Source organism: Kogia breviceps, chromosome 19 (assembly GCF_026419965.1).
Source record: "Kogia breviceps isolate mKogBre1 chromosome 19, mKogBre1 haplotype 1, whole genome shotgun sequence".
In the NCBI taxonomy this organism is placed as follows: domain Eukaryota; kingdom Metazoa; phylum Chordata; class Mammalia; order Artiodactyla; family Physeteridae; genus Kogia; species Kogia breviceps.
Genome location: NC_081328.1, coordinates 4,637,784 through 4,659,000, shown reverse-complemented (window position 1 = coordinate 4,659,000; position 21,217 = coordinate 4,637,784). Strand labels below are relative to the sequence as shown.

The window sequence follows — 21,217 nt, the reverse complement described above, 5'->3', positions numbered from 1 at the left end:
GTTTGTTTTTCAGGGAACCAAATGAGCAGGTGGTCAGAAATCCAAACCCTTCTTTAGCACCGCTGAGCAATACCCCTTTGTCTCCTGCCAAAAACAGTTTTTCTGGACAAACTGGTGTCTCTTCTCTCAAGCCAGGCCCACTCCCATCCAACCTAGATGATCTGAAGGTATACGGTTTGACATGATTTTCTTTCTTTTTTTTTTTTTTTTAACAAATATTTTTTTCTCTTAACCACTGTGGTCGGACACCCAATAGAACAGAAGTCTGTGAGCTCCCAGCTCAGCTCTTCCACCGGCTGTGCAACCTTAAGCTGATCTCTTAATGTTTCTGCATCTCCAATTCCCCCTTTGCATGAGTCAGTCATTGTAAGAGTCAAATAGAATCATATACATGACAGCCCTTAGCGCAGAGGGCGGCTTTGAGATTGATACAAGTTTCCAATGGCCAATTTCACGATGAACTTTTACCAGTCTCTTGAAATAAGAAAAACAAGAGCCACGTCAAGAGCCTTTCATGAATCTAACTGTGTTCCATATATCTGACTAATCTTTATTTGAAGTATTTATTTCCCCACAATGTTTTGAATGTCAAAATGTCCTTTCCATCAGGAAATGATGGCAGCAGTGGATAGAAGTTGAGTGTTTCTGGTGTTTTATTTCTTTTTCTTCCATCAGGATGCTATTAAACAAGGAGAAGAGTCCTCACTTACCGAGGCAAAAATGTTAGGAACCCTGTGTCAATGATATAATTGAAGACAAGGTGCTGTTCTATTATGAAATGCCCAATTCTGGGAACTTCTGCCCCGAAGTGTCGCAACAGCTTGTTAAGTGATCTATGTGTGCTAGCAGTTGACTCTGGGTCACACTCATGGATCTCAGTTCACTGAAAGGACGCTGGCCTTTGAGTTGAACCCGGTGTGTTTCAGAGGGGTCCTCAGGATCGGCAGATTCGTCCTTCCAGTATTTACAAAAGGACAGAAAAGGATGGAGGCAGGGCCCTTCCGGCTCTCCAGTGCATGGGCACACCTCCCTCCAATGCCTACTCCAGCTCAACGATTGCACCTCTTTACCTGGTTTCCACCCCACCAAGATTACTCTCCCCCCACAAGAGGATCTTAGCATTTTTCTCAAAAACGCTAAATTCCTAAAGGCCCCCATGGTCCTCACTGGGCCGGTCTCATGACCCTTCCCCAGCCCTCAGTCCTACTTGGTCAGCCTTTCCCGTGCCCAGCCCTCAGTCATTAGCTCCTTTGGGGGAAGAGCAGGATTGGGACTCTTTCAAATTACAGGAAATTCAGTGGCCACCAAATGTCAACACTGGCCACTAAAATGTATCTTGGGCTTTGATATCAAAGGTTTCTCTATTCCTCACGCTTGGAATAAAAATGCTTTAGGTTTCGTCGAGTTTGTTTCAGTTTGGCGGCAGCTATAAACCTAGAAGAGGATGTCACGTTTATAAATGATGCTCTCTCCACAGCGGTGGTACTGCACGCCCGCAGATCATCGATCCGTAGGGAGAAAAGTAGCTTCTCTCACCCGGAAAACTTTATGCCAAGTGAAAGTAAACCAGACACAAAGGGCCAAATGTTGTGGGCATCCACTTCTGTGAGGTCCCCGGAGTCCTCAGATTCCTGGAGGCGGAAAGTAGAATGTTGGTTCCCAGGGGAGAGGGGAATAAAGGGTGAGTGTTTCATGAGTACAGAGGTTCAGTCTGAGATGATGAAAAAGTTCTGGAGATGGGTGGTGGTGATATTGGCACCACATCGTGAATGTACTTAATGCCACTGACCTGTACACTTAAAAATTATTCAGTGGTAAATGTTATGTCATATGTCTTCGACAAAGATTTTTTTTTTTAAGTAGTCTTATCTCTGGATGGGAGCTCGGATCACGTAGGACTGGAGATGTCTTGGCCCCCAAGAAAACATAGTTCAGTTATGATGTGCCACCGATCAGAGCCCCTAGAGGTGGTTTCCTTGACCTGCACACGCTCAGCATCATTGGCTGGTTATAGTTACAATAATTAGCAGAGGTATAAGTAGATGGTGGTGGTGACCATTTTTTGAGTATAAACTATCGGTCGGCCATCTTTCAGAGGTTCGCTTTAGAATTGAGTTTGGGAGTGTTCCTTCCTCTGCATTTTTTCGGAATAGTTTCAGAAGGAGAGGGGTTAACTCTTCTCTAAATGTTTGATGGAATTCACCTGTGAGGCCATCTGGTCCTGGTCTTTTGTTTGTTGGGAGTTTTTAAATCACAGTTTCAATTTTAGTGCTTGTGATTGGTCTGTTCATATTTTCTATTTCTTCTTGGTTCAGCCTTGGGAGACTGTACCTTTCTAAGAATTTGTCCGTTTCTTCCAGGTTGCCCATTTTACTGGCATAGAGTTGCTTGTCGTAGTCTCTTAGGATCCTTTGTATTTCTGTGCTGTCCACTGTTGACTTCTTTTTCGTTTTCTAATCTTATTGATTTGAGCCCTCTCCCTTTTCTTGATGAGTCTGGCTAAAAGTTTATCCGTGTTGTTTACTTTGAGACTTGCTTGAATTTTTGCCCTACAAGATAAGTTTTAAATGTAAACATAATGAATCGGGATCTTAAAAGAGGTTAAATGAAATGCAAGTTAACGAGCTTCTACATGACAAAACTGGGGCTTGAACTCAAGTGACTGATGTCAAAGCCTTTGCTATTGTCATTCTTGAGCATGGAAAGGGGGTGGGGGATAGATGGGAGAAACCTGAACTGGGCTTGCCTACTGGGTGTATGGGGAGAGGGGTCACCTTGGTAGAGTTACAGCAGTAGCAGAAAGTGGGAGGGTAGACTGAGGAGACGCTTTAAAGGTATGTTGGCAAGTTCATTCAGTTTGGAAAAGTGGGGGACAAGTACCAGCAGGACAGCCAAGAGAAAAAGTCTAGCCAGTTTCCATCAGTTAGACACATATCAGCCTCACTCAGCTCACCTGTGCTGTCAGGGATAGGAACAGAAATCTTGGAATCGTTTGCATAACGGGGAGGGTTGGAAGTGGAGCCGCGAGTGAGACGGAAGGAGAACAAAATGGAAGGAGTGGGAGGGAAGGATGGAGAAGGCGGAAAGGAAGGAGAGAAGAGGCATAAAGGAGGTGAATGATGGAACCCCATTTAGGGGAAGGAAGAAATAAGAGGACTTAATGAAGGTAACCCTCAAAAAAAGTAATCAGAAAGGTAAGGCAGGGAAGGGAATGTTTTCCAGAAAAATGCTTATGTTTTGCTGCATAGAAGTGAAAGGGGAAAAGCACTGAGAAAAAAGTTTGATTTCTCATTGAAAAGTTATAAGTGGTAATTTGACAGTGTATGGATGTTTTTGTATCCTGCTTCGAACAAACTGGAGAGTCAGAGAGCCAGAGAGCATGGGGGATCGGGGGAGGAGAGAGAAAGTAAATGGGAAGTTTAAAAATTGGGAAAATATTTGATGGATATTAAGAAATAATTATTCATATTTTTAGGTGTGATAATGATCTTATATCTATATTTTTAAGTACTTTTTAGACAAAGATACCAAAATATTTACGGATTAAAATATATAATTTGCTTCCACATAATTCAGGAAATGTAGGGGAAGAAGTAGTTTGGGGTATAAATCAAACAAGATTGGCGTATACATGAAACAAATGCGGGCTGATAATTGTCAAAGCTGGTTAATGGGTTTGTGGGTTCACTACATTTTTCTATTCACTTTTGTGTATGTTTGAAATTTTTCGTAATAAATGGTTTAAAGTTTTATCAACGACTAAAACCCCAGGGAGGGACTTCCCTGGTGGTCCAGTGGTTAAGACTCTGTGCTTCAAATGCAGGGAGTGCGGGTTCAATCCCTGGTCGGGGAATTAGAATCGCACATGCCGCATGGCACGGCCAAAAAATTAAATAATTAATTAACTAAAAAATAAAACACCAGGGAATGTAAGAAAGAGGTTTATACAAATCTTTGTTCCAAGCAGGCCTACACAGCATAATATTCTGAAATTTATAGCAGACTGGACTGAACAAGTATTCATTTTATTTTAGAATATGAGCTGCATTATTTAATAATGTTGTTTAAATTATTCAGTGCCAGAGCAGATTCTAAAAATAAATGTAGAACTCATTAATTTTAAGTAACTCTAAATTAAAACAGTAATGAGTTGCCATTTTGCACTTTTTCAAACCAGCAAATCTAAAAGAAACTGGTAAAACAATGCTAGCCAGGCTAGGGGGCCGAGAGCATATTTTATTGCTTGTGGTAAGGTAAGTTATTCAAATCCTTTTTGAGATAACTTTTAAAATAACTCTTAATGTAATATATATTCACTATTGAAATATGATAGTGTGTAAAAAAGTGAAGATTATTTTTTTTTTGGCTGCACAGCACATGGAATCTTAGTTCCCCGACCAGGGATCGAACCCGCGCCCCCTGAAGTGGAAGGCGCAGTTTTAACCACTGGACCGCCAGGGAAGTCCCAAGTATTTTAAAAGACAATTAGCTCACAGATTCTGTATCCTTCTAGACTTAAAATATGTATGAACATGTTTGGTTTTTAAATAATTATTTTAAAATAATTATGTGAGCGTATACTTCGGGCATGCTTTTTTATTTTATTTATCATGGACATTTTCATAACGTTTAATATTCAACAAGATTTTTCTTTTTAATACTGGCATATCATTTCTCCACCTCGTTGACATCCCTCTATTGGACTTTTAACTTGCTTCCAGATTTTTGCTATTAAAAATATAATTTGGGGCTTCCCTGGTGGCGCAGTGGTCGAGAGTCCGCCTGCCGATGCAGGGGACGCGGGTTCGTGCCCCGGTCCGGGAAGATCCCACAATGCCGCGGGGCGGCTGGGCCCGTGAGCCGCGGCCACTGCGCCTGCGCGTCCGGTGCCTGTGCTCCGCAACGGGAGAGGCCCCAGCGGTGAGAGGCCCGCGTACCGCAAATAAATAAATAAATAAATAAAATTAAATAAATAAATAAATATATATATAATTTGTACACCATATGGCCCCATTCCTGTCCTGAACATTTGTGCCGATCTGTTCCCAGAGGCAGTGTGTTAGGGCAGCACTTCTCAAGCCTGAATGTGCCCAGTGAACCAGCTGGGGCTCGTGGTGAAATGCAGATTCTGATTTGATAGGTGTGGGGAGGGGCCTGAGCTTCTGCATTTCTCCCATAAGCGCCAGATGCTTGTCTGATGCTGCCGGTCCAAAGACCACACTTGGAATAGCAAGGTATTAAAAAGCTTTATTTCTTAACATTTTTATTCAGTTATTTTTTTCTGCTACTTCACTGACACAGTGTTATTATTCATTTCTTTGTCAATTTGATGAATACAAAGCTCTGTACATACTTATTTTATTTGCATTTCTTGGAATTCTAATGACGGTTACATATGTGTTATTGGCCATTTTTCTTTTAATTTTATCTTTTGTTTGTGAAGGGTTGGATCATGTCCATTACCCAGTTTTATACTGGGTGTCAATCTTTTCCTTTTGATACGTTGAGCTTACTAACACTTTATTACTTGCCCTGCAATTATTTTTTTAATGAGATGGCTATTTGCATTTTCATTTTCTTCCAGGATTTTTGACTTATAGTTTTCAATTTTTGTGGTCAATATGTTTATTATTACTCTCTTTGTTTTGAGGCTCAAAAGATCTTTCCCTGCAAAATATCAGAAGAGTATTTCCCTATAGATTTCTGGCTGTTTTATGGAGTTATTGACATTTAGGTATTTAATATGTATCCCATTTTAATTACAAAAGTAATAGGCTGATGTGGGCTATTTTGGAAATACAGATAAGGAGAACCTTTGTTAACATTTTAGCATATTTTTATCTAGACATTTTCATCTTGCAAGCATAGGTTTAAGTATATATATATATATACACACATATTTATAGAATTCTTATAGAAATACAATCAAGCAATTCAAACGTTTCTCACTTAATCATATACCATAGATAATTACTCATTATTCTATATCAACAAATGGCATCAGTTTTAATGGATCTAAAGTGTTCCATCATGTCTATCATATTTTTACTTATCTGTGATTTATGAACACATGTAATTATTTCAACCCTGCAATTTTATATTATATATATATAAAATAAAATTGCAGGGTTGAAATAATTCCACGTGAATTAACGTAATAATAATAGCAAACACACTGCACTGACCATTTGTGAGGCACTGCTCCAAGCCCTGTACAAATTTTAGGCCATTTTAATCCTCACAAAAATGTATAAGGGAGGTACCGTCATCCCCATTTTACAGAAAGGTCACTGAGCTGGGAAGAGGCGGAGCCAGGATTTGAATGATGGTCTCATCTCCGTACATACTCCCCTCAGGATATGACTGAGAGAAGTATGTAAAATTAGGACATCGATGGTAATGCAGAACTGCAAGGCTGAGAGCCTGGTCCTGGCACCAGTAGCATGTGCATCCTCTGGGAGCTTGCTAGAAACCCAGATTCTCGGCCCCCAACTCAGACCTGCTGGATCAGGAACCCCGGGCTGGGTCCCAGCTGTGCTGTAATGCTCTTGCCAGTGGTGGCAAAGAGGTGGTGGACTGGGTACTCAGCTAGGATGCAGAGGTCCTGGGGTGTCAGCCTGCTTTGATGTTGTGGGTTGAGGGCTGATGTCCAAACCCAGGCAGGTATCAGTTTTCTCACCTGTAAAGTGGAGACAAGGACCAGGATGGGGGTTGGAGAGCCGTAGACCAGATAACCGCCGTGGTTCATTTGAGCTGGACATTTCTATAATCTGGACCCATGGAAACATGGCGTATGCCAATATTTTCAAATCATTAAAATTGTGCAAAACCGATGAATATCTGGTGTAGGGGAGGAAATCGGGAACAAGGAAGGGGACATTATAAAATCCCACTTGTGACGTCTTAAAGCTTCCGTAACAATAAGTGCATTTTAAAACGATTGTCATTAAGCAGCACTAACGACGGCCTGGTTTCTTTAGGTCTCTGAGTTAAGACAACAGCTTCGAATACGAGGTTTGCCGGTGTCCGGCACCAAGACGGCCCTCGTGGATCGGCTTCGGCCCTTCCAGGACTGTTCTGGGAACCCTGTGCCCAGCTTCGGTGACATAACGACGGTCACTTTTCCTGTGACACCCAGCAACGCGCTGCCCAATTATCAGTCCTCCCCGTCCACCGGCGCCTTGTCCAACGGCTTCTACCACTTCGGCAGCACGAGCTCCAGCCCCCCAATCTCGCCCGCCTCCTCTGACCTGTCGGTGGCGGGGTCCCTGCCGGACACCTTCAACGATGCCTCCCCGTCCTTTGGCCTGCACCCGTCCCCGGTCCACGTGTGCCCCGAGGAGAGCCTCCTGGGCAGCCTGAATGGGGCCGCCGTCCCTCCCGAGCTGGACGGGCTGGACTCCGAGAAGGACAAGATGCTGGTGGAGAAGCAGAAGGTGATCAACGAGCTCACCTGGAAACTCCAGCGAGAACAGAGACAGGTGGAGGAGCTGAGGCTGCAGCTTCAGAAGCAGAAGAGGAGCTACTGTCCCGACCAGAAGGCGCCGCCTTTCCCGGCTGCCCCCATCAAGCAGGAGGACGCCCCCTCCAGCTGCCCTTGCGCGTCCCCGCAAATAGCTGTGAAAAGACAGGGCGCCTGCGCGGAGGGCCAGCCGCCGGCCCGCGAAGAGGCGCAGCTCCTGCCGCGCGCGGACGCTCTAGGCGGCGCGGAGCCCTCGGGTCAGAGCGGCGCGCTGTCTTCCGCATTCCTCAGCCCGCAGTGCTCGCCGCAGCCTTCGCCCCTCGGGGCTGTGAAAAGCCCGCAGCACATCAGCCTGCCCCCCTCGCCGAACAACCATTACTTCCTACCCGCGTCTTCGGGCGCCCAGGGAGAAGAGCACAGGGGCTCCTCGCCTGTCGGCAGCCAGGTGCGTACCGCACAGGTAAGAACTCCTGGCCCCAGGCCTGGCGAACCCGTCCTCCTGGAAGCGGGATGTGGACGTGCAGCTGCTGAAGAGCTGACGTTGCAGCTTTTCACGGGGAGGGTGTGCCGCAAACCCAGTAGCAGCCGCCAGACGCCACGACGCACAGGCCTTTACGGTAGAACGAAGTCGCCTCCGAGACCGGCGTGGCGAACTTGTTCTGGAAGGGGCTGGATCGTAAATGGTTGGGGCTTTGTGGGCCGTACGGTCTTTGTCACAGCCCTCAGCTCTCCCCCTGTATCACGGAAGCAGCCATAGACAACTGGTAAACGAACGCACGTGGCTGTGTTCCAGTAAAACTTTAACTACAGAAACAAGCCAGGGGCTGGATTGGGCTCGTGGGGCTGTTCCCAGGACCCCTTGGTATCAAGCCTTACCATAGGCCAAACCAACTCATCAAGAGGGCCAAAGAGGGAGCCGCCGTGGCCATGGAATGGTCTGCATAGTGCAGATATTGACCTGCTGTGTGCCAGGCTCTGTTCTAGTCTCTGGGGATTAGTGCTGAGCTGGCCAAACAACATCCCTGTTCTCATGGGGAGGCAGATAGTAAACAAAAGGTGTAAGTAAGTATTTAACACGTTAGAAGATGATACATTTTACAGAAAAAAAAAATAAGGCAGAGAAGGGAGATTACGAGTTTGGAAGTTTACAGCTTCAAATGGAAGGGCCCGGGACATTTGAAGGAGGTAAAGGAGAAAACCTTGTAAATACTTGAGGCAAAGGCATTGCAGGTGAAGGAGAAACAGCAAGTGCAAGGGCCCTGCGGTAGGAGCATGTGTGGAATGTTCGAGGACCAGAAAGAAACCAGTGTGTCTGGTGCAGAGCAAGAGTAGCGATGGCTTAGAATAGTGACCAGTTCAAAGACTAGACCAAGGTGACCCTCCAGGACTTTCCTTTTATCCATGAAAACAAAGAATTACAAGGAAAGTCTCTTTGAGGAAGACAGTTACGTTATCAAAAGGTTCTGAAATCCATGTTACTAGAAAGGGAATAGGAGAAACACTTAACATGAGTTGGATGCCTGCCGTATGCCAGGTAGTAAGAGGCATGTACACGAGTCATCTCGTTAATTGTCACAACGACCTTACGAGTTCCAATTTATCACTCTTTGCTGTTGAGGAAAATAAGGCCCAGGGAGGTGAGGCCAGTTGCCCGGGGTCACAGGAACCTAGGTTTCTCAGATTCTAAAATGCATGCCCTTTTGCCACTGAATATTTTCTACCTTGGGAGTATGAGGCGAGGCCATAGGTAAGGCGAATACATTTTTATGAACTCACCAGAACAACACATTCACGGTAATGATACTCAGTCCTCAGTCAGCACGCTGGGAGGAGCTGAAACTTACACGGATTCTCATCCTCATTGGCAGCAGGTACTGAGCACGGTCATGTCCTAGGCAACAAAGGTGAAAATAGCTCTTGAAATATCCAGCTGTGGACCAGAAGATGCTCAACTGAAGTATAGCGATACTATCAAGAAGAACTACCATTTGTACGGTCATTGATGCTTTGCAAAGCACTCTTTGTAAAGACACGAATGATTCCAGATTTAAAAAAATTAAAAGATAAAGAGCAATATAGGCTGACACCACTGATGGGCACTTCTGACATTAAATGCTGCACAAAGCATGGCAGTGGGTTTTGATCATGAAGCGCCAGAAAAGTCTGGAAGGCTTTGCGAAGGGGTTGAACTTGAGAGGTGGAGTTGGAGGAGGGGAGTCAGGAAGAGATCATTCCATGTGAAAAAACACAGGGAGGGAATATGTGCAGGGCCTGGAGGGATGAGTAGAGTTTAAGCTCGCAGAGGGAAATCACAGTCGACTGTGGGGCACCCTGGAGACTCATCCCGGTTAGACGTGGAGACCCTACGATGTAGATGGGTGGAAACCGTGGAAAGTTTGTGAACAGGAAATGGTACGTCCAAAGCCAGATCTGAGACTTTGGTGATGGAATTCAGGGCGGTTTGGAAAGATGAGATACCAGGGCGGGGACTAGTTGTCTCAGCAAAGGTTACCCTCAAAGATGCTGCTGGTGGCCATTTAGTTTGTCCTTCTTCCTTTCTGCAGAACTCAGGGGCACATGAGGGCCATCCTTCAAGCTTCTCTCCTCAGCCTTCCAGCCTTCACCCCTCTTTCTCTGGAGTCCAGGCAGACAGCAGTCATGGTGCCGGGGGCAACTCTTGTCCCAAAAGCCCAGGGGTACAGCAAAAGGTAGGTACCTGGGAAGAGGTTTAAACTGGGGGGTTGGCTTTGCCTCTTCTGTCTCTGTGGCCCCTTTTCTCCAAATGTTGAGGGTCAAAGGCAGAAAGAAATGACATTTTGGGTAGAAACAAGTCCACTTGAAAAGGACAGAAATGGATGTACATATATAAGTGAGGGTTTTCCAAGGCACTGTTTCCAGGGTTCATCCCAGAAATTATGCCGACTAAGATGGCCTTGGTATGTTTGTGAAACATCATGGCCAACAGACCTGGTTCAGTGAAGCTGAAGATTGGAGTCAGGGCGCATGGGGAAAAAAGGTGGAGAAAGAAGTAGTGGGTCCTCGGAAAGGACTGGAGAGATGCAGAAAGTTGGAGTCACGGTGCAAAAGGGAAGAGATGATAACATGTCAGCAGGTGGGACAATCGGGGATATAAAAGGTGCGGGACACGGGGAATTCAGGGAGCAGTGGGAAGATGGTGAAAAGGAGACAGGGCTCCCCCTGGTGGCGCGGTGGTTGAGAGTCCGCCTGCCGATGCGGGGGACGCGGGTTCGTGCCCCGGTCCGGGAGGATCCCACGTGCCGCGGAGCGGCTGGGCCCGTGAGCCGCGGCCGCTGCGCCTGCGCGTCCGGAGCCTGTGCCCCGCGAAGGGAGAGGCCACAGCAGCGAGAGGCCCGCGTACCGCAAAAAAAAAAAAAAAAAAAAAAGGAGACAAACTTGAGACGGCCATGACACAAAAGCGCTGCAGGCCCCAGGGCAGGGCATCCTGAGGGGACAGAGACCCTGAAAGGTCCCGGGCACTGCACACAATGCACTCACAGTCCCCAAGGCTGGCTCATGAACAGATACCCTGGTAACACCTGCCTGCAACTGTCTGCATATACATCCACTTAGGAATGAAACGGGGTGGGATATAAATCACCCTGGAAATTCTGGGGTTGGTGGAGCTCTTCGCGTCGGATTGGATGGACCCTTTGCTTTGTTTTCTTTTCTCAGCTCGCTTTCTCCCAGCAGACAGGGTGTACCTTAGAGGGGGAAATGAATTTTCGAGGTTCCCATCCTGAGACGCCTCCAGCTTTGAGTCCATAGTGATGTGTAGCATTGTTAATATGTACCTGTGATATATATGTAACATATATTTAAGCCCCAGCTTTTGCTTTCCCTTAAGTCAATGTTTGCAGAATTTAGCCTGTATTTTGTAGGACAGAAGCTGTACCATTTCCGACGCATGGATTGATTGTGTTTCTCTGCGTTTTACTCACCCAGATGGCTGGTTTACACTCTTCTGATAAGTCAGGGCCAAAGTTTTCACTTCCATCCCCAACTTTTTCTAAGTCAACTTCAGCAGTTTCGGAGATAAGCCAGCCTCCATCCTATGAAGATGCAGTAAAGCAGGTAAGCACGTGATTTGGTCTTTGCGGTAGAGCCGGCCGATTCAGTGGACGTGGTTTTACATGACGCGGCTTCACGCGTGGAGATTCTGTTGTTGAGCGTGTCTGTCACCTCCCTGCTGGAATGAGCAAAATGTCTAGAGGCTCGTTGTGGGGAGGTGTTGCGTGTGTACAGATGCTGCCTGAGGCAGAGAGAGAAGAGGTTGGCTGGGCGCCCAGATGCCTGGGCTCAGTGCCAGCTGCCTCCCCCACTACCCTTGGGCAAGTATTCAACTTCTCTTACGTAAAATGGGGACGATGTCTACTGCGTAAGGATTTTAGATGATGCAGCATTTATCACGTTGTCCAGACATGGGATGGGTACGCTGGACCAGTCGTTTCTAAGTTTCTTCCCAGCTTCAAAATCCAGTGATCCTAGTAAAATATGAATGATTGTAGAAGCTGGGTAATCGTGGACGTTTGTTGTAGACTCCACTTCCATTTATGTTTGGAAATTTTTCAAATAATAAGTAAAAAAAAAAAAAAACACAAAAAAACCCCAGCAGTGAGTGATCTTATATTTCAAACGGTCTGAACGTGGATAAAGTATCAGATGGCCCTCCGTGTGTGCTCAACCCAGAAAATACCATCTCCATCAGTTGCTGCACCCTGGTATCCCGCAGAGCAAAATCAGCCTGCAGTTAGATTTCATTTGGATGAGAGAGTATTTTAAATATCGGGAAACTTTATGCAAAACGTAGGCTTTTTCCCATTTCTGAAAAAAATCAGAGAACTGGCAACCCTGGAGGCACATCTCTGCCAGAGAACCATTGCCTGAAACAAAGTAGCGTCGCCTCTTTGGACCAGAACATGTGTTCTAGCCTCTACCCCTCTCTCTCTTGTTCTGTGTTTGGCTCATTTACATTACCTACCAGACCTTGTAGGCATTTTAATGCAAATGGTTCGTTCTCTAAGCAGTGCCCTCACCCAAGTTGATCATTTTATTGGCCGGCTCTCAGAAGAGTGAGATCAATATATGCCTGTGTTCTCCCCATTCCTGTCCCCTGGTATCTGTAAACATCAACGGATCCTTCTTGGTTTCAAAAGAAAAAAAAAAAAAGGCCAGGCAAAGTGGACTTCCATAAACGGACTCTGCTTCACAACTCAGATGAGCCAGAGGGGAAGGTGCAGTCCCTACAAATGTTGATAGGTTCCACAAGCTATCGCAACGAGGAGCCAGAGAAATGTGAACCACATTCTTGGGTCACATCCTCAGCACCCAAATGGGAGGCAGATCCGAGTCACCTCATTTCTTATTTTGTTTATTTGGGTTCTCTCTCTTTTCTTCTTGGTGAGACTGGCCAGAGGTTTGTCAATTCTGTTTACCCTTCCAAAGAACCAGCCTTTAGTTTTATTGATTTTTTCCTATTGTTCTTTAATTCTTCCTTCCTTCTGCTGACTTTAGGTTTTGTTTGTTCTTTTTCCAGTTCTTTTAGGTGGTAAGTTGAGAATTTTCTTGTTTTTTTGAGGAAGGCATGTATCACTATGAATTTCCCTCTAAGAACTGCTTTTGCGGCATCCCATAGATTTTGTACGGTTGTGTTTTCACTGTCATTTGTCTCTGGGTATTTTTAAATGTCCTCTTCGATTTCATCGTTGACCCATTGGTTTTTTAGTAGCATATGGTTTAGTCTCCATGTAAGCATTTTTTTCTCATCTCTTTTTCTGTGGTTGATTTCTGGTTTCATGCCATTGTGATCAGAAGAGATGCTTGAACTAACTTCTGCCCTCTTAAATTTGTGGAGGCTTGTTTTGTGTCCTACCCAAGTCACTTCAAAGTGATAAAAATGGCCATACTATCTATGTGTTAAGGTGCCCATCTCCTGGGATGGAAACTTTTCAAACAACTTGAATTCACTCTGAAGCGCTCTGGGCTGGGGAGCATTCTGCCTCCTTTTCCCCTTCTCTTGTTGTAATAGATTGTTTTATTCAGTAGTTTTCCTGTCCAGAATTCATACTGAGCTTTAATCACACGTGGTTCAAAAACCTTTAGTCAGTTACACCCATATTCATAGCCACATTATTCGCAAAGGCCAAAAGGTGGAAGCAACCCAAGTTGCTTGAATGGATGAGTGGATAAACCATTGATGGGTGTATGGATAAACCAAATACATATTCTGTACATGCAGTGAACATTATTCAGCATTCACAAGGAAGGAGACTCTGACGTGTGATACATACAGCATGGGTGCACCTTGAAGACATTATGCTAAGTGAAATAATCCAGCTGTAAAGGGAAAAATGCTGTTTCAATCCACTTATCCGAGGTACTCAGAGTTGTCAAATTCAGACGGACAGAAAATAGAACGGTGGGTGCCGGGGGCTGGGGGAGGACGCAATGGAGAGTTAGTGTTTAACGGGGACAGAGTTTCAGTTTCGCAAGATGAAAAAAGTTCTGGAGCTGGACAGTGGTGACGGGGGCACAACAGTGTGAATGAACTTAATGCACTTGAACTGCACACTCTGAAATGGTTGAGGTGGTAAATTTTATGTTGTGTGTATTTTAGCACAATTAAAAAAAAAAACAAAACCCTAGCCAAACCTAGTTCAAAAACCGGTTGTGCTGCTTCTGATGATTTCCTACAGAAGGGGTTGCCATTTTTTAACTTCGCTGTTCTCCTTTGGTTGCTTTGCAATAGCAAATGACCCAGAGTCAGCAGATGGACGAACTCCTGGATGTCCTCATTGAAAGCGGAGGTAAGACACCAGGATGCCCTGCACCTGCATGTACGCTGGGGAGCGAACCCTTAAGATCAAGGTCAGATGCTCATTGTAAGCTGGACCAAAAAGTCATCTCAGGGTTGAGTGTCACTTCCTCTCAGCCTCCTGTCCCCATCTGAAGCAGAGATAATGTGAATAGGAGGCATAGAAGATGATTCCTCACTGCCTTGAGTCCCGTTGTCCTCAGAAAAATTTTTCACCAGACATTTTAACAGTTTTCATCTTCCAGCTCAGTCCGTGTTTCCCTAAATGTTTTCTCCCGCTACACCATTTCTCCCTACTGTTCTAATCCCAATGTCCCCCTCTTCTTAATTATAAGGAGAAGAAAGCAGATAAGCAAGTTTTGTGCTACCTACTCAAAATGAAATTTAATTGGTAATCTCCCACTCATGACCTATTCACGTTCACACGGCATTAAAGTAAAAAATGATCAATGTGTTCTTTTTGCCTCCTTTTAAGTCATTCATTTATTTCTTTTTAAAAAATTACATAGTATGTGCCTACAATTGGAAACCACACAAATGAGTAAGATCATGTAAGGAGAACGTGTGCATAGGAAGAAAAGACTCCAGATCTGAGCCCTTAGGTAACAACGTTTAAAGTTTCAGGGAGAACGTGGCCAGGCATCATACTAGGCTCAATGCTGTACCAGGCAAAGTCTCCACCTTTAGGGGGGGTTGCGGTCTGGTAGGGGAGATGGGGAAAAAGCAAGTAAACAGGCGATTCTTCCATTGTCACAAGAGGGAAGAAAGGAAAAGATGGGCACAGGTGTATGTATCGTTGTAAGTTTCGTAATGGAAAGATGAGAGGGTTCCTATCAGACACCCTTATATTTTTAATGAAGTATGTTGTCAAGGTCTGCAAAGAGTCGGGGTGCAAGAGGGGAGCACGGGAGGTTCCAGGAAAGAAGAACAGTGATGAATTGATCACAAGTGAATTGAGTTTTCTGGAGAAACACAGTAGGATCCCTAGGCAGCAGTATTAAGTGCCACTTGTAGGCTTGACATCATGAAGTTAAAGAGAAACCGGGTAGCTTCATTGTGTAATTTTTCTCTTGAACGTCCAGCCGATCCAGGGCAGGCTCAGAGAAAACAGATGATAAGATTCATCCAGATGTGGGCTTTTGCCAAGGGCGTACGGTGATGGGAGAAAAGAACAAGTGGATTGAGGATATTTATGAGAGAGTAATTACAGTGGTGGCTCCGGAGTATAGACGGGACAAGAAGTAAAAACCAGAAGGGGCTGGTGGATGGTGATAAAATAGCAGAGTTGCTAGGTTGGGGTGACCCCAGCTGGCTGAGAAGTTGTCGTGGGGTCCTTATGAGGTGAGCTAGAGGAACAGGAGGAGGTGGACAGAGAGCTGGCAATATGGATCGAAGTCGAGCTTTCAGGGGGATGCAGGATGCAGTGTTTGGGGACGACAAAGTCCAGGCTGTGTCCTGCAGAATGGGAATGGCGGAACCACCTGGGTTGGATGGATGGAGTGTCAAGGACCGGAGAGGCCAGCTGGACAGCGGGTCACTTCTGGGGATGCTGAAGTCGCAGAGGACGGCAAGAGTTGAAGTGGGGGAAAAACAACGAACCGGAAGTAGCGTTTTCGGTGGAGGAGGAGGCGGGGGCGGGGGCGAGGAGAGCAGCATGGCCCTCAAAACCACTGAGGAGTCGGTAAGAATGAGGGGGGGGTGGCGGTCAGAACGCGGCGATGGGGAAGGACCCGATGGCGCGTCTTCTGGCTCTGCAGCAAAGGAAGCCCCAGTGAGGGGGTAACGGAGGATGCCGCGTCCTCAGGGGGCAGCCAGGTGTCAGCGAAGACGCAGGTGAAAGGACCTGCTGTGAGCGCTCAGTAATCACAGAGTGGAGTTTCCAGCAGGAGAGGGTCTGGGTAGAGACCCAAGGGAAGAACTGAGAATATACAGAGCGGTTTGGGGGTCAGACCGGGTGATGAGCAGCGGCCCGAGAAGCATGGCCGTCTCCTGTGTCTACGCGTACGTCATTCATTCCAAAGCTTCACGCACGTGTCACGCTCGGGCGGAAGTGCTTGAACAATTCCCGTTGTGTTTTGCCAACAGAGATGCCAGCTGACGCCAGAGAGGATCATGCATGCCTCCAAAAAGTCCCCAAGATACCTGGGTCTTCTCGAAGCCCTACCGCTGCCCTCCCCAAGCCCCCGGCTTCCTTCGAACCAGCATCTGCAGGAGGCCAGCTCTCCTTCGATCACTATGGCGCCGACAGCAACGAGCGCCTTGAAGTCTTATTAAATTCCCAGAGCCCCCTGGGGAAGGTGGGCGACGTCGCCCTTCTGAAATTCGGGAGCGAGGAGCCCCCTTTCGATGGGATGCTGGATGGGTTCCCCGGGAAGGCTGCGGAAGACCTCTTCAACGCGCACGAGATCCTGCCGGGCCCCCTCTCCCCCATGCAGACTCAGTATTCACCCTCCTCCGTGGGCAGTAGTGGTCTGCCCTTAAGCTTCACGGAATCCCCTTGGGAAAGCATGGAGTGGCTGGACGTCACGCCTCCCAGCTCCACCCCGAGCTTCAGCTCTCTCTGCACCGGCGGCCCTAGCATCTTCAACATCGATTTCCTGGATGTCACGGATCTCCATTTGAATTCCCCGATGGACCTCCACTTACAGCAGTGGTAGATGCCTGATGCAGCCTGCTACCCTGGGAACCCCGTGGGGAAAAAAGCACACAACCGTAAATGCTCGCATTACCCAAAAGAAGGAGGAGGGGGAGGAGGGGAAGCCGGAGAGGATTAAAAAGAAGCAATGGAGACTTCTGTGACAACGAACAAGAGCAAACAGGAGTCTCTTCTATACGGACAGATGATGTCCTATTTACCAGCCTTCAGTGGCTGTTCATGATTTCAGCAGTGCATTCAAAAATGTGCTTTTTCAGACCAAGAATGCCCTCCCCCCTCCAAAAAAAAAAAATTCTTCCACTGCCTTTTCAAACACCAGTCTTTTTTCTAGCCTGTACTTTTTCTCAGGCATTGTTGGGGCATAATCTCACTTTGTAAGCTTTTCTCATCAATTTATCACACATACTGTGGAAAGAAGATGTAAGCTCTCTTGGAAGCACAGGGAAGCCAGTCCATCAGAGGTGATGGAGGACGTCTGTCCGTCACCTGGCTTTCAAAATAGAAGTCAGGCCCAGTGTCAGGTTCCTAAGGCAGAACAGAGGCACAGGGCCAGTCCATTCCCAGGGGAGTGAAATGAACTCAGCGCCCCTCAGCCACAAAGCTGCCCCGTTGCAGTGGCCCCAGTTCTGACACACAACCGACCCACCTTTGGCCTAAAGAACCCCACCTAGAATTTCCCTCCTTCTCAACCTAGCAGCCGAATCATTCCCACTGTCTCCGTGGTGAGAAGCGTTGTGGAACAGGCGGGAGCCCTAAAGCCAGAAGAAAAGCACAACCTTCTGCTACAGACAGTTCCCCAGCACCACCCCCTTTCGTGTCAAAGAGAGGACCGTGTAGGCAGACCAGAAGGACCTCTCTAGCCTCGGGAAGCCGTATCAGAGATAATGCAGACAGGACTAGAGAACATCGTTTCACGTGTCACGGAAATAAATACCGTGGGTTACTATAACAGGACGATTATTTATATAAGTCAGGCTGCTTTTCTAGTTTTCTTATCGGTGGGAGGTGGTCCACCTAGGTTTACCTTTCTCCCGCTCTACTTTTCTTTCAAGATATCAGTCCTTTCTTGCTCCTCTTTTGGAGATCTTTCCTTTTCCGCCCCACAATCGGGAGAAGAGAACTTCTGCCACCTAACCCGCTGTCATACCCCTAATAAAGCCATATGTTAAAAAGCGAAAACATCGAGGTTCTCCCGGAGAACTCATTCTCCATATGCGTAATTTGCTACAAAAGGAAGTCAAAAGAGTGTCCTCAGGAAGAAACCAGTGACTGGGCCCATCGGTCATAAAGCTGTCTCTACCCTCGTTTGATTAATAGCAATCACTGAGTTGGGTTTTGCTCTGGGGAAATCGGAAGTCATTATATTGTAGAGATAAATACGAATCACAGTCACAAGGAGAGAGTATTTCAGGTCTGGGTTTCTGAAAGAAAACACAGTTGCACGTTGAAAAGGATGGAAGGAGAAAAGACGGCGGTCTCGTGTGCACCCCCCATCACCCCCTGTGCTTCTGCTGGGAATTGAAAGACTTCACTTGCAGGATAGTCTCCCTGAGTTGCACTGTGGTCCCAGCTCACCGTTTCATAGTGTTGCATGCTGTAGAAAGTAGCTCTCGCTGTTTTTATTTTTTATTTAAATCACTAAGGCACTGTTTTCTTCGTTTGTAAAAAAAAAAAAAAAAAAAAAAAAAAAAAATTGTTCACTGTGCACTTATGGAGAAAATAACCAAACATGTTGTGATTTTAGAAGTTCTCTTTTTGAAAAAAACCAAAGATTTAGAAGTCATTCCATTGTTAACTTGTAAACGTGTGTGAACACAGAGTGTTTTTGGTGACTGCTACTCTGAAAGCTGCCAGATCTTATTGGGGGGTGGGGAGGGAAGGAGAGGGATATATATATATATATATTATATATATATTATATATATATAATATATATATAATATATATATACACACACACATGCATGTGTGTATAGATATATACATATGTATATGTATGTGTGTCTATAGGTATGTGTGTATATATGTATCCATATATACACATACATATGTACATATACATACACATATGTGTATGTGTGTGCATCTGCAGGGCAGTGTTAGAGTTCTATACCAAAAGCCTTTAAGCCTCCATCTGCTGTGAAATGGTCTTGCCCTTTCTCACTACGAGCTCCCGATTAATCACCCAGATTACACGTCGCCTCTCTGTGTATGACTCATGGCTCCAACCCAGTGACTCACAGCCACCTGCTTACCGTGAACAAGCTCGTCTAGACAGTGGCTGTGATGTGAAAAGACAGAAGGGCACTACCGTTGGTTGCTGGAAAGGGTACTACCATCGCTCATGGGAGAGCACCGGTGGAAGATAACCATCGTTTTACATTCCTTCCTCTGCATCGTGCTTTAAAAGAGCCACACGGTACACTTTTGCTGTTATGTCCGTCATCAGAACCAAACATCGAGAGGGGAAAATTGCCAGTCTCTACTTTGACAACGAAGCTATGGAGAAGCAAACCTTCGTGACACATTCCTCACATCTGTGTGTTCCTCAGACGTTGAAGTTTTATTCGGATCTTGATCAAGCTCGCTGGTCCGTCCATGCCTCATATGCCACGTTGTGTGATTTTTTTTTAATGTTATTTTTGTCCCCCTTCCTTTGGAAAACAATCGCACAGCAATCTCTGAGACTCTGGTCTGAGTGTCAATGATTTTTTCCTTTGGGTGTTTCTGTCTGAAGTGCTAGACTTGGTTAGGAGGCCCCCATCTTTGTAAGACTGTGCATTTTCACTGGGATATTTTTAGGGTATTATCTGGCACTGACATATACACCTCACAGTTAACAAAAGATGAATTCGCTACTACAGACCAACACACAACCCAGAGCAGACTCCTGGATTGTTGCTTTTAACCTCCTCCCACAGTCTCCACCCACCGTATTCACTCTGTCTCTTCGTAGATCAGATATGATATTTGCAAGATAAAACTGAGGATAATTGGGAGAAGGTTGATGAAGTTAGTTGCTCCCAGATCATCTGTGTTAATTCACCTGCCTCCTATAGAGGATTTTTTTTTTTAAGTCCTTTTAAACTCTTAGTTGTGTCTCCTTTCCTGGTGACAAATTAAGCATGACTGAAAGATGTACAGAGACTTAGGAAGATGGCCATGGTCAAGGTTAGCTTGAAACTAGCCACATGTAGTTCTCTTAAGGCCCCTGGGACTCCCCCGCGGTGAAGCAGACCTGCAGACATTTGCAGCTTTTCCCAACGCTGGTGCAGCAGGTTCACAAGTACCCAATGGAGTCAGGAAATTCCTTTGCGCAAATGCTTTCATTAAGCCACTGCTCATTAGAAGCTCTGCTTCTAACAGCGTTCTTGAGATGACTCTACTATAAAGTGTGTGTGGGGGGAGACAGAAGGAAGGAAGTTGAAGGAAGGAAAGAAGGGAGGGAGGGAGAGAGGGAGAAAGAAGGAATGAAAGGAAAGGAAAGGAAGGAAGTTGAAGGAAGGGAAGGAGGGAGGGAGAAGGAAGGAAAGGAAAGGAAGGAAGTTGAAGGAAAGAAGAAAGAAGGAAGGGAAGGAGGAAGGGAGAAAGAAGGAAGGAAAGGAAAGGAAGGGAAGGTCCTAACCTCTCAGTTCAACTAAGACTCTGCATTACGCAAAGCAAATCGCAAAATTTTGGATGAGAAACGATTCTCTCCAATGAAATGATTGCACTGGTAAATGAGGAAAGCAAGAGGGTCTTCACCTAAATAGTCAAGGGTCTGTGAACTGGTGGCCTTTGCCACTCAGAAACATTTATTTCCAATCTGAAAAAAAAGAATCAAAAACCTACCCCAAGCGTTCAAGACAGTCCTTTTCCAAAAATGTTCAGACACCATCAGCTCTTCTAGAAACTGATGCTGGGCCTAGCCGAAAACTCCCACATCCAATTTACTCATCCAGCGGCTAAGTACTTGATGTCTCACCTGTGCAAAGCACACAAACCCCCAAATATACAATTCCACGTAGACTCTGCACAGATGATTCAGATTTTGAGTGATTGGGGAGTCGCAAGAACACCGGGACTCTCCCAGTCCTCCAACCAGAAACGCTTTACCTATGTTGATAAAGGATCTTTGTTTTTCCAGAAGGTAGAGGGGAGGGCCCCTTTTTAGGTAAAAGCTGTGCCAATGCTAACATATTTTTTTTCTTCTCAAACAGCCTCAATGTGTCACTTAAACATCTTTCCATACTTGCGCCACTTAAAACATCTGTGAGAGCTTTAGGGTT

General features: G+C 45.9%; 1 protein-coding gene across 9 annotated transcripts in view; it reads left to right on the top strand.

The window, feature by feature from the left end:
• MYOCD (myocardin) overlaps positions 1–20,376 on the top strand; it is a 93,927-nt gene extending 73,551 nt beyond the window's left edge. For 5 of the 9 annotated variants that reach the window (XM_059048513.2, XM_067021502.1, XM_067021500.1 and 2 more), the window contains 6 exons: positions 14–167; positions 6,981–7,922; positions 10,027–10,170; positions 11,426–11,554; positions 14,229–14,286; positions 16,380–18,625. In XM_059048513.2, coding sequence (XP_058904496.1) covers positions 14–167; positions 6,981–7,922; positions 10,027–10,170; positions 11,426–11,554; positions 14,229–14,286; positions 16,380–16,951 — 1,999 coding nt within the window. In that variant the 3' untranslated portion in view covers positions 16,952–18,625. Of the gene's footprint in view, positions 1–13; positions 168–6,980; positions 7,923–10,026; positions 10,171–11,425; positions 11,555–14,228; positions 14,287–16,379; positions 18,626–19,138 lie in introns of those variants that run through there. The other 4 variants (XM_059048514.2, XM_067021505.1, XM_067021501.1 and 1 more) reach the window with 2 other exon arrangements.
• The last annotated feature ends 841 nt before the right edge of the window (positions 20,377–21,217 follow it).